Source organism: Copidosoma floridanum, unplaced genomic scaffold (genome assembly GCF_036245765.1).
Source record: "Copidosoma floridanum isolate Cflo_tuat_1 unplaced genomic scaffold, Cflo_Japanese_pri ptg000013l, whole genome shotgun sequence".
Lineage (NCBI taxonomy): Eukaryota > Metazoa > Arthropoda > Insecta > Hymenoptera > Encyrtidae > Copidosoma > Copidosoma floridanum.
The window spans coordinates 20,518,140-20,532,376 of NW_028321890.1; the positions used below are offsets into that span (position 1 = coordinate 20,518,140).

Below are 14,237 nucleotides of genomic sequence, written 5' to 3' on the forward strand. Positions count from 1 at the left end.
GATCACGAGAACATTATTGTTGTTTTTATTATTATTATTATTATTATTATTATTATTATTATTTTTACTACTATTATTGTTAACTATGAATTATTACATACTATTATTAGATATAGGTGTATTTCCATATCCTGAAATTTCCTCGAGGAAGAGCGAAGAGCGAAGGTTCTTATGGTAAAAATAAAGAAGAACAACATGTGCGTCTATATATACATATAAAGTGGTGTACATACCTCTCAGAAGTCTCAGAGGTTAGTACACTGTAATATAAAAAAAAATATATACATATATGTTTTTGTATATAAAATACATTTTTTTAACTTGATACTTACATTTAATTTTCCTGCTGTAGTTATGAATACGCAGATTTGTATTTGTGTTTTACTTTTTTTTTTAAGATTGAAATACTGCAAAATGACAGCAGTTATTCAATCATATCTATTTAAGGTAATAATGAATTATTTCAAGCTGTAAAAACACTAAATTTCAAATACATTTTTTTATATGAGAAATCATTAGGAACATCCAAATGTGTCTTTTTTAGTTAGTTATATATTCAGTAACTTTCATCAAACAAATCTGCGAAGCACACAGTAACAAAAAAAAAGAACAATCATTTATATATATATATTTATATATATATATATATATATATATGTAAAGTACCATAATACCCTTTATATATATACACCATTATAAACCACTTACTTTAATCAATAACCATCAGGATTTACTTTCCGAAAATAATTTTGCAAATATTTTACTTTCAAAATCAGTCAAAATAATAACACTACTATTTAATAGTCTTATTTACAGTTATGGATTATACAAAAATATTACATAATATATTGGGTAATGTTTACTGCTTTCAAATAATTTTTTTTTATTCTATTATAATCAATCAATATGTAACCGTAATATTATTATGAAATAGAACAATATGGTGAAGAAGACAAGAATAACTTTTTTCATGCCAAAAAATTATTAACAATACGTATGAAAACTAAAAGTAAGAAACAAAAAAATATTCCAAAAAGGGTAAAAAGTCCACTTGCAATGTTGAAATATTTTGCGACTCATACGAGTCTTCATGGCATACAGTACGGAGTAGATGGTCAACTGTATAAAATTGAGCGCGTCTTATGGGTACTACTAGTTTTGATTGGTTTCATCTGTGCTTTTTTCGTGACTCTCAAAATAAAGGAAAATTACCAAGTTTGTATTAATAGTATTAATGATTATTTTCTAACGTATTCAATATTTATAAAAAAAAAAAAATTTCTGTTGACAGTCTCAGCATACCAATGTTATAATCGAAAATTTAGATTACAATATTGCCAATGTCCCATTTCCCAGCGTTACCATATGTCCTGGCAATCGAATCGATTGGGGCAAAGTTGACGCGTTGGCAGATGCTTTAATTCCTGAAAGTAACAAGGAAGAACGAGACGTTTTCGTAGAGATTCTAAAAAAAATATCCATATTCGACCGGAACCATTTGGGTGGACTGCAAATTCCCACCGACAATACCAAAATTCTCACTTTACTCGATAGTAGGGAAATTCCATTGGTACAACAAAAAACAATCGGCGCATTGATTTTATTGATTTTTTTTTTTTTTTAAGGTATCAACATAACGGAAGTATTAATAAATCTTATGCCCAAATGTGATCAATTGTTTCACGAATGCACGTGGATTAATGAAAAGAAAAATTGTTGCGATTTATTTCACATTGAGAAAACGGAGCTTGGAATGTGTTATTCGTTCAACTCTTTGACAACTACTGAAAAAAATATAGTCGAGCCGTACACAACGAATAATTTTGGCAGTGGAAGCGGACTACAAATTATGATTACAAATGAAAAATTAAATCATCCATCTGAGTTTCAAGACAATAAAAATCATGCAGCACATGAAGGTAAGACGAATTTTTCTATTTGGTCCATGAAGTCTTTTGCGTGACCCTGGAATCTAAATTATGAAATCGTTCTAGAATAAAAATTTAAGCCTACCAAGATTTAAAAAGTTTTGAATTTCACTTACGTAAAAAGGGAAAATAAATTTTGTTTTTGAATGCTAAAAAGTATAACAAATAAGAACTAATAATAACTATAAATAAATTATAGATTTAAAACTAACAGTTAAAATTTGTATGAACAATGAGTTATAATTTATGAAAAAAAGTATGTATACATTTATTTTAAAGGGATATATATATACTGTGGCTCTATTTCATATGTTAAAAGACTCGAATATATTTTATAATTTTCAACTTAAACAAATTACTTTAAAATCAATATTGATAGTGTATAAGCTCATTTGGCATAAAAAATACACCTACTAAGTGAATAATTTTTCATAAGTTAGCTTATTAAGCCCCGCACTCAATAATTACTAGCTCCTCCACTTGTTACTATTGAAAATGACGTAAAAAAACGTAATAATTATTCTTATTCGTCTTTCAGAGGACACGTCATTTTACTTTTTATCACATCCTAAAGTCAAAACGAAAAGATCTCGCATGGTCCGGTACGGAGTAAAATATGATGTTGCTATTAAATTCACGGCCGTGCATTCGTCCGATGAAATTTTGGAGCTAGAAAATACGAACAACCCACCCTGCAAATACGACAATGGGCAATACTTTCGGGACAACTGCTTGAACAATTGCGCACAGAAAAATATACAACTTTTATGTGGGTGCAATCTTGAATTATTTTACGAAAGAGATGGTACGTATATATGTGTATACATACATATATATATTACAGAGTTATTACCATAAATTGCCTATTTCTACAAATCTCGAAAACATGATATTTTGCATTTTAAAAAATAGAAGTTTTTGTATTATTTCAATCTACCGGGTGGATGATCAAAAATCATAGGATACATATTTTTTTTATTAGTGTTTTTTTTTTTTTTTTTTTTTTTCATTTCACTCGAAAGAAGTATTTGGTGTTAATAATTTTCAAACGATTTCTATACTCCTAAACTTTATTATACATTATTATTCATAAAATAAACGAAAATTAAAATACGTATCGATTTTTATTTTATTTTTTTTTTATAATTTTGATGTATCTAATCATGAATTTTTCTTCACGAAATTAAGATAAGTTTTTTTTGTCCCTTCGCAACGATTTCGAATTTTAACGTTTTTAAAAATTTTTTTTTTTTCGCATATAATGTGCCCTTAGATAATATTCAAGAATGCACTATATCGGATTTGGAATGTATCTCGAAGAACGGTAACACTTTGATAATTTTCAAGTACAAGCGTAGAGGTACTGTTCGGTCGTTATATTTTTTTAAAAACATATCTACTCACAGTGAACGCAAGTGTTTCAACGCAATGCAATTGTCCAGCGTCGTGCAAAGCTTATCGCTTTGACGACTTTGTAATGTCATTGCCAAACAAGCAACCAAACGTCACTCTTTTGGATTTTCATTTTGACAGACCAGATGGAATACTTTACAAAAGAAATATCGTTGTTTCTCATCTTGATATTCTGGGTATTTATTTGACGGTATTTTGCAACATGGCACATTTTATTTGAGCTTTAAAAAAACGTATTTTTTCAGTGCAATTTGGCGGAATTTTTGGATTTTTCTTGGGTGCCTCTATGCTGACTGTAATAGAATTTATATACTGCTTCATGGCTGGAGTGGTTTTCTTTATCTGTCGTCGTTTAGTTATTTCTAAAGAAAAAAAAGAAAAAGTCAAAGTAATTCGCGTTTCCCACGGAAGGCTTTATGATAATAACATGCGACTATATCCACTACTTGACTTTCCCATTGGGCCAAGGAAAAAGAGGATACTTAAATATTGATGACTCAATTAGTAGATGGAATAAATAAGATAATGTTGTAATTGGCTAGTATAAACAATGATCAATTTTTTCAAATTTACAAGAGTTTGAAATAATTGTTTCTCTTATTGCTACGTTTATGACATATATTTTTCGACACAAATAAGCACGATAGTCTCACAGAATTGTTATTTACCTTCTAAAAAACATAGCATACCTATTGACTAAAGAGTCGTTAAAAAATAGTGTGTTCGAACATTCCTGTTATACTGACATGTAAAATTAATAAAAAAAGTTTGCTAGCGATTTTTTACTTTAGCTGTGGATTTATCACATTTTTTCTTAAATATACAAAAAACAAAAAGGAATTAATGTAACCGGTATTGTCAAAGGTATAGTATATCCTATTTAATGATTCCATAAAACAGCTCCTCTCATCATTCGGTGGTATATTGAAACGTAATAAATTACTAAAAAACAATTACTACCTTGAAGAAATCAGCATAATGGAAAAACTGCGTCCATGGTTTTTTAATACTCCACTTTTGAGGTTTACTCTTCGATACTCGTGCGGTAATTGATAATAAATTAACAAGGCAAGATTTTAATCAATTTATTATAATTATAATAGTATAAAAATAGCAAAATGTTAACAGAAAGAGACTCTTTAAAAGGACATTTTTTCCACTTATTTAGCAGCACTTTTTGCAGTAAGACACAATCTGGCAATTAAACTATTCAATTGTAAAAGACTGTTGACTCCATTGACAATTCCCATATGTGTAAGTCCGATTTCCTAAAACACGTTATAAGAATTAACGTGTAGGTTGAAAGATCTTGCTTATATTATTATACAATTAGGATTTATATTATTCCTTACCTTAATGAACTCAAGTTTTAAATATTCATCAATGTCTAAGTTCTTTGAAACTCTGAAAATATTACTTATAATATCTTCAGGTGAATATCCCATGTCCCACAAGTGTTTTAATATCTTAAAAAAAAAAAGAGAATGTAGATTAGTAAAATGTAACCATTACGAATATACCTAACAAATTTTTGTATACACACGTACCCCATAAGCCTTACAAATATCAATTTTAAGGCAAGTATCGAGCATACTTTTCACAAGCAGTGGATGAGGCTCGTCACATACTTTAAATACATTTTCACTGTTAACATGGTTGAAGCCATTCACTGTTGACTGAAGATTATTGAGAGCTTGCCTCATGTCTCCTTGTGCTGTGAAAACAATGGCTTCTAATCCATCATCTGTGTATGAAACCTAATTTGGATACTGCTCGTTATCAGCCGTAGTTAAAGAGAATTAGTCGTTAAAACATGAAAGCAGCATACATTTTCTTTCTTACAAACATCCAAGACCTTGGCAAGTACTTGAGCATCTGTGAGTTTTCCATAACGAATCATGGCACACCTGGACTGTATGGGCTCAATGATTTTTTCGCTGTTATTGCAAGCCAAGGCAAACCGTGTTGTGTTACTGTATATTTCCATAGTACGACGCAGTGCCTGTTGGGCACCCTCTGTCATACTGTCAGCTTCATCCAGAATGATAATTTTGTGTTTCCCTGGAGCTAGATTTACCTAAAATCAAGTCTCAATTCAGTAAAGCACGTAGTGTGTGAAAAAAAATAGCCTTACCTTTTTTTGGGCAAACATTTTGATTTTGTTTCTCACGACATCGATGCCCCGCTCGTTGGAAGCATTGAGCTCCAAGACTGCGTCCCTGAAAGAAGGTCCCAGAAGTATCCTGGCAAAGCATAGTATCGTCGTAGTCTTGCCAACCCCGGGTGGGCCGGCAATGATGAGGTTTGGTGCATTGCCGTGCTGTGCGAACACGGACAATCGCTCGACCGTGTCCTCGTTGCCTACAATGTCAGTGAACACCTGCGGTCGATACTTTTCAATCCTGTGGAAGCAAACAGATCGCGTATGTCGGATTAACATTGAATTGAAGGGCACATGAATAACTAATATTACTTACCAGGGAACGTTCGTGTTTTTCGACGAGGGTTTTTGTTGCACATCGGCATTTCCCGTACTAGTCGACGGGACGTCGACGTCCATAGCCTCAACCTCGTTAGAGACCATTTTCTTTTTCAAATTAATTTATAAAGTTTTAAAATCAATACAAAAGTGATGGGTAACTGAACCTCGTCATTCGCGAGGCCCGCGCCTAATGGTGGGGGCAACTAATTCGTCGTATTTTTTGTGCTCGGGAGTCAATTGCATAGAGATCTATAATATCTCTATGGTCAATTTTCCTTCCCCCTCTTTTGGCTGCAAAAATGACGTCTCAGAACCTGATTGAGCAGTATTGTGACCGTCGTATATTGTCCAGAATTTTAGGGTCACTTTTTAGTTCAGAAATCCGCAACGCTAGGTCACTCACTGATCCATTTTTTTGCGTTTTCAGTTTTCTACTTTTCTGCATTTTGTACAGGAACAGGATCACACAGAGAATAAACGGGATGAATTAATTAGCGCAAATCTTGATATGATTGTTGATTAACTCAAAAACTCAATCAAAGGATTTTTGCTGGTAACATTTGTGGAATATAGCCTCTGAATTTATCATTCCGGTAAAGAGATCACTCTGTAAGATGTACGGGAAGTTATGTGTAGTAGCATAGTAATCACTACTAAGAAGTTCTATGTGCCATACTGCCATCCCTCAAAACATTGATGATATACTGACATCGTATAGATGCCAAATTGACGCCAAATTCCATCACCACGATGTCTTTCAGGTATCAGTTGTCAAACTGTTATCTTTTGTAATAAGTAATTATAGTAATCACTACTAATTAGTGCTATAGAGTCGATTTTTTAAGTCATACAAGTAGAATATTTATGGTTTCGGAGGTCAATTTTTAAGTAAAAAGAAATATGTGAACTTGCCGCAAACAGCACAAACAACGTCAATTTTTTATTTTCTATTTATCAAATTAATTGCGGCTGGTTTACAATTGATTACATGGCTCTGCTGTAAATAGATGTAATAATTTGGATCAGCGCCATCTAGCGTTGCGGATTTCTGAGCTAAAAAGTGGCTCTAAACTTTTGACCCACAGCATTTGCGCTTGGAGCCATTTAACCAATTATAAACCAGCCGCAACTCATTTCGTAGCTACAAAATTATAAAATAACAGTACGTGTGTTTTTGGCGGCAAGTTAACAATTTATTTTCTACCAAAAAATTGACTTCCTATGTATACATACTTTTAAAGATAAATTTTCGAGTAAAAATATATTGTTAACTTGCCGCCAAAAACACATGTACTGTTATTTTTTGATTTTATAGCTACAAAATGAGTTGCGGCTGGTTTATAATTGGCTAAATGGCTCTAAGCGCAAATGCTGTGGGTCAAAAGTTTAGGGCCACTTTTTAGTTCAGAAATCCGAAACGCTAGATGGCGCTGTCCAAAATAATTATTATTTTACTACTCACAGTAGAGCCATTCAATCAATTATAAACCAGCCGCAACTAATGTGATAGATAAACAATAAAAAGTTGACATTTTCTGTGCTATTTGCGGCAAGTTTACAATCTATCTATAACTTAAAAATCTACCTTTAAAAGAAATTTGGATCATTAAAATACTTAATGCTTATTGTTGGCCAAGATAAACTTATTAATTACTTGTAGCAGCAGAGAAGAAATCTAAGTGATAATAAAACCTTGAATAAGAATCAATGGAGTTTTGAATAGGCATGTTTTGGATCGTATGCTTGGAGCAGTATATGTTATTATATAGACAGGCCGGGTTTATCTCTTACTAGAGTACAAAATCGGTTCTCACCAGTATTGTAACCGTATAACACTAGAGAATTGATTGAGTTATGGTGTTTCGAATATTTTATCATGTAAATATTTATCTGGAGATGCTCAAGAGGCAAGTGTATCCAGTCTAGGTTATACATACATGATTAAGTAAGAAGGCCCCGAGCTTACTTGCATACAAGTTAAAAGTATTCAAATGTGATTAAACTCATTATCTCTAATACTTAAAAACTTAATTATTACAGATTTTAGTCAAACTTGGTTGTGTTAAAATAATTGTACAAAAAGTCACAAAGGGTACATTATTTTTTAAGCCAGGCAAAATTGATTTTAGTAAGTAAATTTTGTAAAACCATATGCCACGCTTAATATATTATGTTTCAAAACATTACAATTTTTTTCATGTAGGTGGTAATCCAATTGTAGTTGCAAACAGTAGTAACTACATTATTGAGTCTGATACTCAGTGTGCATCGAAATTTGGAATATTCCTAAGCAATAGGTCTTACAACTTCGATTTTTTTTTCGTAGCTATGATTATAATGTACACAACAATATATTTATGTCAATAAATGCAATGGAAAGATTATTTTATATTTTTATAAAAATACTTATCAAATAAAAATGTTTAAAAACTCTGACATTATATGGCAATTCTTGTTTTTTATGTATTTCAATTAACAAAAATCAACACTAAACGTTACACTTAGTAAATACTTTAAATGATTATCGAATTACAACATTTTGATAAAAACTCTTCCTCCAAAATCTACCTCCATAAGTGTAAATATGTAGGAGGTCGATTATCGGGTAAAATATAGATAGTAAACTAGCCGCAAACAGCACGGTAATTGTCAACTTTTTATTGTCTATCTATCACATTAGTTGCGGCTGGTTTATAATTGATTGCATGGCTCTATAGTAATAATTATTTGGATCAGCGCCATCTAGCGTTGCGGATTTTTGAACTAAAAAGTGGCCCTAAACTTTTGACCCACAGCATTTGCGCTTAGAGCCATTTAGCCAATTATAAACCAGCCGCAACTCATTTTGTAGCTATAAAATCAAAAAATAACAGTACATGTGTTTTTGGCGGCAAGTTAACAATACATTTTCACTCAAAAATTTATCTTTAAAAGTATAAATACATGGGAGGTCGAATTTTTGGTAGAAAATGTATTGTTAACTTGCCGCCAAAAACACATGTACTGTTATTTTTTGATTTTATAGCTACAATACGAGTTGCGGCTGGTTTATAATTGATTAAATGGCTCTAAGCGCAAATGCTGTGCATCAAAAGTTTAGAGCCACTTTTTGGCTCAGAAAGCCGCAACGCTAGATGGCGCTGATCCAAATTATTACAAATATTTACAGTAGAGCCATGTAATCAATTGTAAACCAGCCGCAACTATAGTGATAAATATAAAATAAAAAATTGACGTTGTTTATGCTATTTGCGGCAAGTTTACATATTATCTTTTGTCCAAAAGTTGCCCTCCTGCATATTTATACTTTTGGAGGTCAATTTTCGGGTAAAAGATATACTATGCGAACCGCCCTAGTCCCCTTGTTCCCTAGTGACAACTAGAAAATATATCCATGCATAGGGAGATTAAAGTGGATTGTGTTGTGGAGTGGAAGTGGAAGTGTGTAAGGGAAGGGATGAGCTAAGCAGAGGAGAGAAGGTAAATAAAATAACATAACGGATCAGCTGATGAGAGTGACAGTCAAGGAGTCAAGTGTAGAAATGGAGCCGTTAGCGGTGGTACACAAACACAACAGCAACTGAGTGCCCATTGTTTTTCATTCTACGTCATTCATACCCTAGAGGCAGAATAGTTGCGTCTCCGAGGAGAAAAGTGTGCGTATCAAATCTGCGAAGAAGAGCGCAGAAAAAACGAGGTACTGTATCGCTGCTGGCTGCAGCTCTTCCGGGTCGATGACGAGGAGGAGGCCGTCTTTCCTGGGGCCGCTGCTTGCTGTCGTTAGCGATGGCTGGGTCGAGCAGCTCCGAGCGCTCCAGTTGTCTGCCGCCCACTGACTTCCAACTGTCGGTTGAGGATGCCGAGGACGATGACGACGACGAGCGGCTTGCCATCAACCTGCTCAAGTGTCCGCTCTGCCACAACGGGCGCAAGAGCTTCTACTGCAAGCAGTGCGTGCACCGGGGTGACTTTGTGCACTCATCGTCCGTCTACTCCGAGAGGTACAAGCCCTCTTGTGCCCTTGACACCAGGTTTATTCTTTTGTTATTCTTTCTCACTTGTTTTCTCTCTTTCGCTCTTTCCCCCTTTGTACCCAGCCGTAAGCTTTATTACTGTTGTTGGGTTTATCTTCACTATTTTGCGCATTAATATTTCTTGTAAGGTCTTTTATGGGGGTATCTTTTTTTCGTTTGCTAGTGTGTATCTGCATATATATTTAAAAAAGTTTTTCTTGGTGTATGTTTGCTCGAATATACTTCTGATGGTGGTAACGTAAATAAACAGAATGCGCGATTCTAGAAGCTTGCTGTGCCGTATGCATAAGTTATGAGTTTTTCCACTGGCCAGATAATTGGTTCTGATAATGTTATACTTTTTTTTTTTTTTTTCTTTTGTCGTAGCCTGGGCTTTTTTATTTGCGATCCACACTGACATTGCTTTGTTTTTGTACCGATAATTTTTTTTTTTTCTTTTTCCATGAACTTGCTTGGCTGATATCAAATGCTTTTCAGTCCAACTCGATATTTCTACACCCACCTGTTTTATAAAATAAATACACATCAGAGTAAAAAATAATACAAGATTGTCTTGTCTTTATGTAAGACAATATTATATTTAGAACTCTGTGGGTCATGCTCCAATTAAAAGCATGTATGTTTATTTTGAAATAAAACCAACATTGTTTTTGCACAACTATTTTGTTTCGTATAAAAAGAGTGCTTAGTAATATGGTTGGTCGTTTACAGATTCATAGAAAAACAGCAGAGGTTCTTGCGATTAAAAGCAGCACGTAATCAACTGGAAGAAAGATGTACAAAAGCTCTCGAGAAACATCGACAACGTGATAAACTGGTATTTTTTAATATTTTAACTTTTATTTTTGGCTGCAACTCTCGTTTTTTGCATTTTTAGTTAACAATGAAATTTCACGCTCTTTTTTTTACAGATTTGTGATATTAATGCTTGCAAGGAAAGAGTAAAAATATTGAAGCATATGGAAACTAAAGCAAGACAAAACATCGCTGATGGTATGTAAACATTGATTTTGCATTCCATTTTTAAATCTTATGACATAAACGTTTTAAATCAAACAGGACAACAACAATTGAAAGTTTTAAAGGAAATAAATGCAAAAATAACTTCAAGATTACCTAAACATGAAGTGCAAACAGAAAAGTTGATAAAGTATAGTCTTGACATCAAATTTAAGTGGCAGCAACAAAGAGATGCTTTTGAAAAAAAGAAGCAACAAATAAAGACACATGCTCGAGAAATTGCAAAACAGCTGATTAAATACATATTTCCTTTAAGCAGAGTTGAACCATCAGATAGAAGGTAAGATGTTCTTTCTTGTAAAATGTATTTATTATTTTGTCAAATGGTAACAATAATGTTGAAATGTACAATTTTAGTTCTAACAGTAGTGAAGAGTCAATTTCAGACAGTACAGATTTGCTCACTTATGCTCTGGCTGATGCTTCAGGAACGTCATACGTGCGTGGAAAATGGGTTAACGATACAGACAACGTATACAAGTTTTATAAAAATATCGAAAATAATTCGCAAGTTAAGTATCGTATTGTTCACCCCACTCTACCTGGATCTGGAGATTACAGCGCTTATTCGCGTTGGGGTAAAAATTATTTGAATTATTCTTAAGCACCAGAATATTATAACATTGTAACATTAAATATGGTTATTTCATATCAGAGGCGCGAAACAAAGATGAACCAATAAATAAAGAAAATGTGATGCACAATCCAGCACGTAATATTACCGCAGCGCTCGCGTATGCCACACAACTTGTTAATATTCTAGCTTATTACCTCAACGTTAGACTTCCATACAAAATGATGTACAAGTAAGTAGTTTTGATGCGTTGAATTTTTGCAATAAATTTATTAAATTAATGTTCTTTTTTTTCTCAGAGAGTTTTACGATAATGATATGCCAGATGATCAGTTTATTGGAAAAGTAGCAAGACTTAACAGTAATATTTTGTATCTTTGCCTTACACAAAATACTGATCCTACGGTCTTACAACCAAGGCATACGCTGCAAAATTTAATGAATTTGCTTGATGTTGAAGTTACTGATTTGGGGAGGTAACTTTTATTTTTGCGTTTCTTGTGGCAAAAATGTCAAACGTTTAGTTATAAACTTATATTATATCTCTATGCATTAGGACTGGAGCTATCGAAACTGATCCGACGATAGTTGCGCACTTGTTCAATGATTTAGCTCCAGACTTGGAAAAATATTGCAGCGCATCCTCTCCAGATGAAGATGATGATCTTGACATTGGTTGGGAGGCAGTAAGTTTAAATTTTAGTTGATGAAGCAAACATTACTTTCTTAATTATTATTTACGTATTTTTTTTCTTACTGATAGGTTCCACATGTAGATTGTCCTGAAGTAACCATACCTATTCCACGAGCTGCAATGTCTAGGCAGCACAGCTCAAACATCCAAGTAAATCAAAGCGTAGCAGGAGGCTTAGTCACTAGTGCAGCGGCCAGTATTGTTTCGATGTGGAGAGGTTGGACCAACAAATAGGTTGAATTTGAGCTTTTCACACCATTTTACGACAAGCAGATAGAAGATAGAACTGTACAGTTTTTGGTGAAATGAGTATATATGGACATGATTTTTTAAGTTTAAAGAATTTTTATACTGAAGGTTAGTTTCATTTTGTAAGTAGGTACTAGATTTCAAGAATTCACTAGAACCATCTAACAAGTAACTGAATGTTGATCTGTTTTTATTTATTTTTCTTAAGATATTTGTAAGATTTTGTATAATTTACTTTTTTCATGTTATAATTTACGACATTTGACAATACACCAAAAGATCAATTGGTCTCATTAGGGTATCAGAAACGTTCAAGTGTCATAAGCGAAAATTAAAGTTCAATTCTAGAATAAGACAAATCTTACGTTACAAAACTTCGTCGATACAAAGTAAGATTTTACAACATAAGTTATCGTGCGTCTTTTTTCATAAATGATGGTTGCGTAAAATTGTGCAAATGTTTTTGTTTTATAAAATAAAAGTAACGAAAAAAATAACTTTGTGTACTTTTACGAACGTCCAAAATTTGAGTATAAAAAATGGCTGTTGACTGATTAGTGAAAAAGAACGAATATTTGTATAGGAATTACAGTTATCAACATTTACGGAAAGATAAAATTGATATTTTTGTACAGCTCTGCAAAGGCTTGACTTGTTTAATGTATAAAGTTTAATTAACTCAAAAATTTTGTCAGTTTTGACTAATATAGAAAATCACGTAGATCAGGAATGTGATATAAAGTGTGAAAGTCTCTTAACTAAGAGATAACCAATTTGTCATAATTTTAATAATATTAGTAAATTTAATAATATAATCATATATATGTAAGAATGATAATGAATTACAACTATAGAAACACTAAGTATAAAATTAATGCTTTCAGGTGTAATTGTCTGATGTGAGTGAGATAAAAATATGTGCCAGGATAACGGCTTGCGATAATGATTTTTGAAGAGTAAGTGTCCACAAATGGGCACCAACTGGGAGATGTTTAAAGTACAAATGTTTATAGCAAAATTTCAGAAAAAAAGTACGAAAAAAATTTCTGTGGTATAGATGCGTTATTTATATCTCATTACTATACACTTCGCAAATCTTGTTATCTTTCACGTATTTTGTAAGTACAGGATTCGTTATGAAATAGGCTCATGAACATTGTAAAAAAATATGAAAAATAGAACTGATTATTATTATTATTATTATTATCATTATTATATGAACAGATATCAGCACAATTTATTATAATCAACTCGTAAAAGCCATTGTGAATGTGTCATTCATTCATATCAACAGTCTAATTATATATACATCTAGATTAAGATACTACAAGTTTGTAAATACATAATATACATTTTTTAAGTGATTAAAAAAATTATGTAACAAAAATTTTAATTAATATTGTTTGGTTGATTTCAGAAAATTAACGAGATGTATATACTACATAGCATGTAAGATGGCTATGTTTCATTTAAACAAATATTGAATGTGATATATCTGACAAAATGGAACAAAAGTTTTTTTTAAATGCTAAGTTACTAAGTGTGGTAATAAAACATTATAGACAGAGCTAGTGGGATTACTTTTTTTTTTTACCATTCTGCTGCTTATGAATTTCTAAAAAAAAGTCTTATGTGCAGACACTTTTTGAATGTTTGTTGATTTTTTTTATTAGCCATAAGTATACCAAAAGTCAAAATAGATAATTTTTCATTTTTACAAGTGTCATTTTGTCTTCTAATCAGTGTCAGGGTGATCCCTACAAGCTTCCAGCATTTATTATATAAAAAATTACGGTGCTTTTCACAATTGATATTTTTTTTCGCAGAAAATTTAATTATTCCA

At 32.4% G+C, this 14,237-nt stretch overlaps 3 protein-coding genes across 5 annotated transcripts; 2 read left to right on the forward strand and 1 right to left on the reverse strand.

The window, feature by feature from the left end:
- The first annotated feature begins 996 nt into the window (after positions 1-996).
- LOC111643529 (pickpocket protein 19-like) lies at positions 997-4,016 on the forward strand. The gene is made up of 8 exons (XM_089590742.1): positions 997-1,215; positions 1,292-1,553; positions 1,626-1,919; positions 2,467-2,733; positions 3,202-3,288; positions 3,371-3,517; positions 3,587-3,729; positions 3,981-4,016. The coding sequence occupies exons 1-8, from the start codon at positions 997-999 to the stop codon at positions 4,014-4,016; spliced, it is 1,455 nt and encodes a 484-aa protein (XP_089446868.1).
- A 402-nt stretch (positions 4,017-4,418) lies between these two features.
- Positions 4,419-6,125, reverse strand: RfC4 (replication factor C subunit RfC4). Its single transcript, XM_014351579.2, has 6 exons — positions 5,819-6,125; positions 5,476-5,743; positions 5,170-5,418; positions 4,889-5,098; positions 4,694-4,807; positions 4,419-4,609 (listed from the first exon to the last, which is right to left on the reverse strand). The coding sequence occupies exons 1-6, from the start codon at positions 5,923-5,925 to the stop codon at positions 4,502-4,504; spliced, it is 1,056 nt and encodes a 351-aa protein (XP_014207065.2). The 5' UTR covers positions 5,926-6,125; the 3' UTR covers positions 4,419-4,501.
- Positions 6,126-9,281: 3,156 nt separating this feature from the next.
- On the forward strand, positions 9,282-13,952 carry Atg14 (autophagy related protein 14). 3 transcript variants are annotated; one of them, XR_016292932.1, is made up of 10 exons: positions 9,282-9,854; positions 10,569-10,674; positions 10,769-10,850; positions 10,917-11,157; positions 11,235-11,455; positions 11,533-11,683; positions 11,751-11,927; positions 12,008-12,137; positions 12,215-12,502; positions 13,279-13,952. XR_016292932.1 is itself a non-coding variant. In XM_014351578.2 (9 exons), the coding sequence occupies exons 1-9, from the start codon at positions 9,610-9,612 to the stop codon at positions 12,377-12,379; spliced, it is 1,518 nt and encodes a 505-aa protein (XP_014207064.2). In that variant the 5' UTR covers positions 9,282-9,609; the 3' UTR covers positions 12,380-13,952. The 3 variants fall into 3 exon arrangements, 2 of the variants coding, with proteins under 2 accessions (XP_014207064.2, XP_089447051.1); XM_014351578.2 differs by having other exon boundaries at positions 12,215-13,952; XM_089590925.1 differs by having other exon boundaries at positions 9,282-9,824; positions 12,215-13,952.
- The last annotated feature ends 285 nt before the right edge of the window (positions 13,953-14,237 follow it).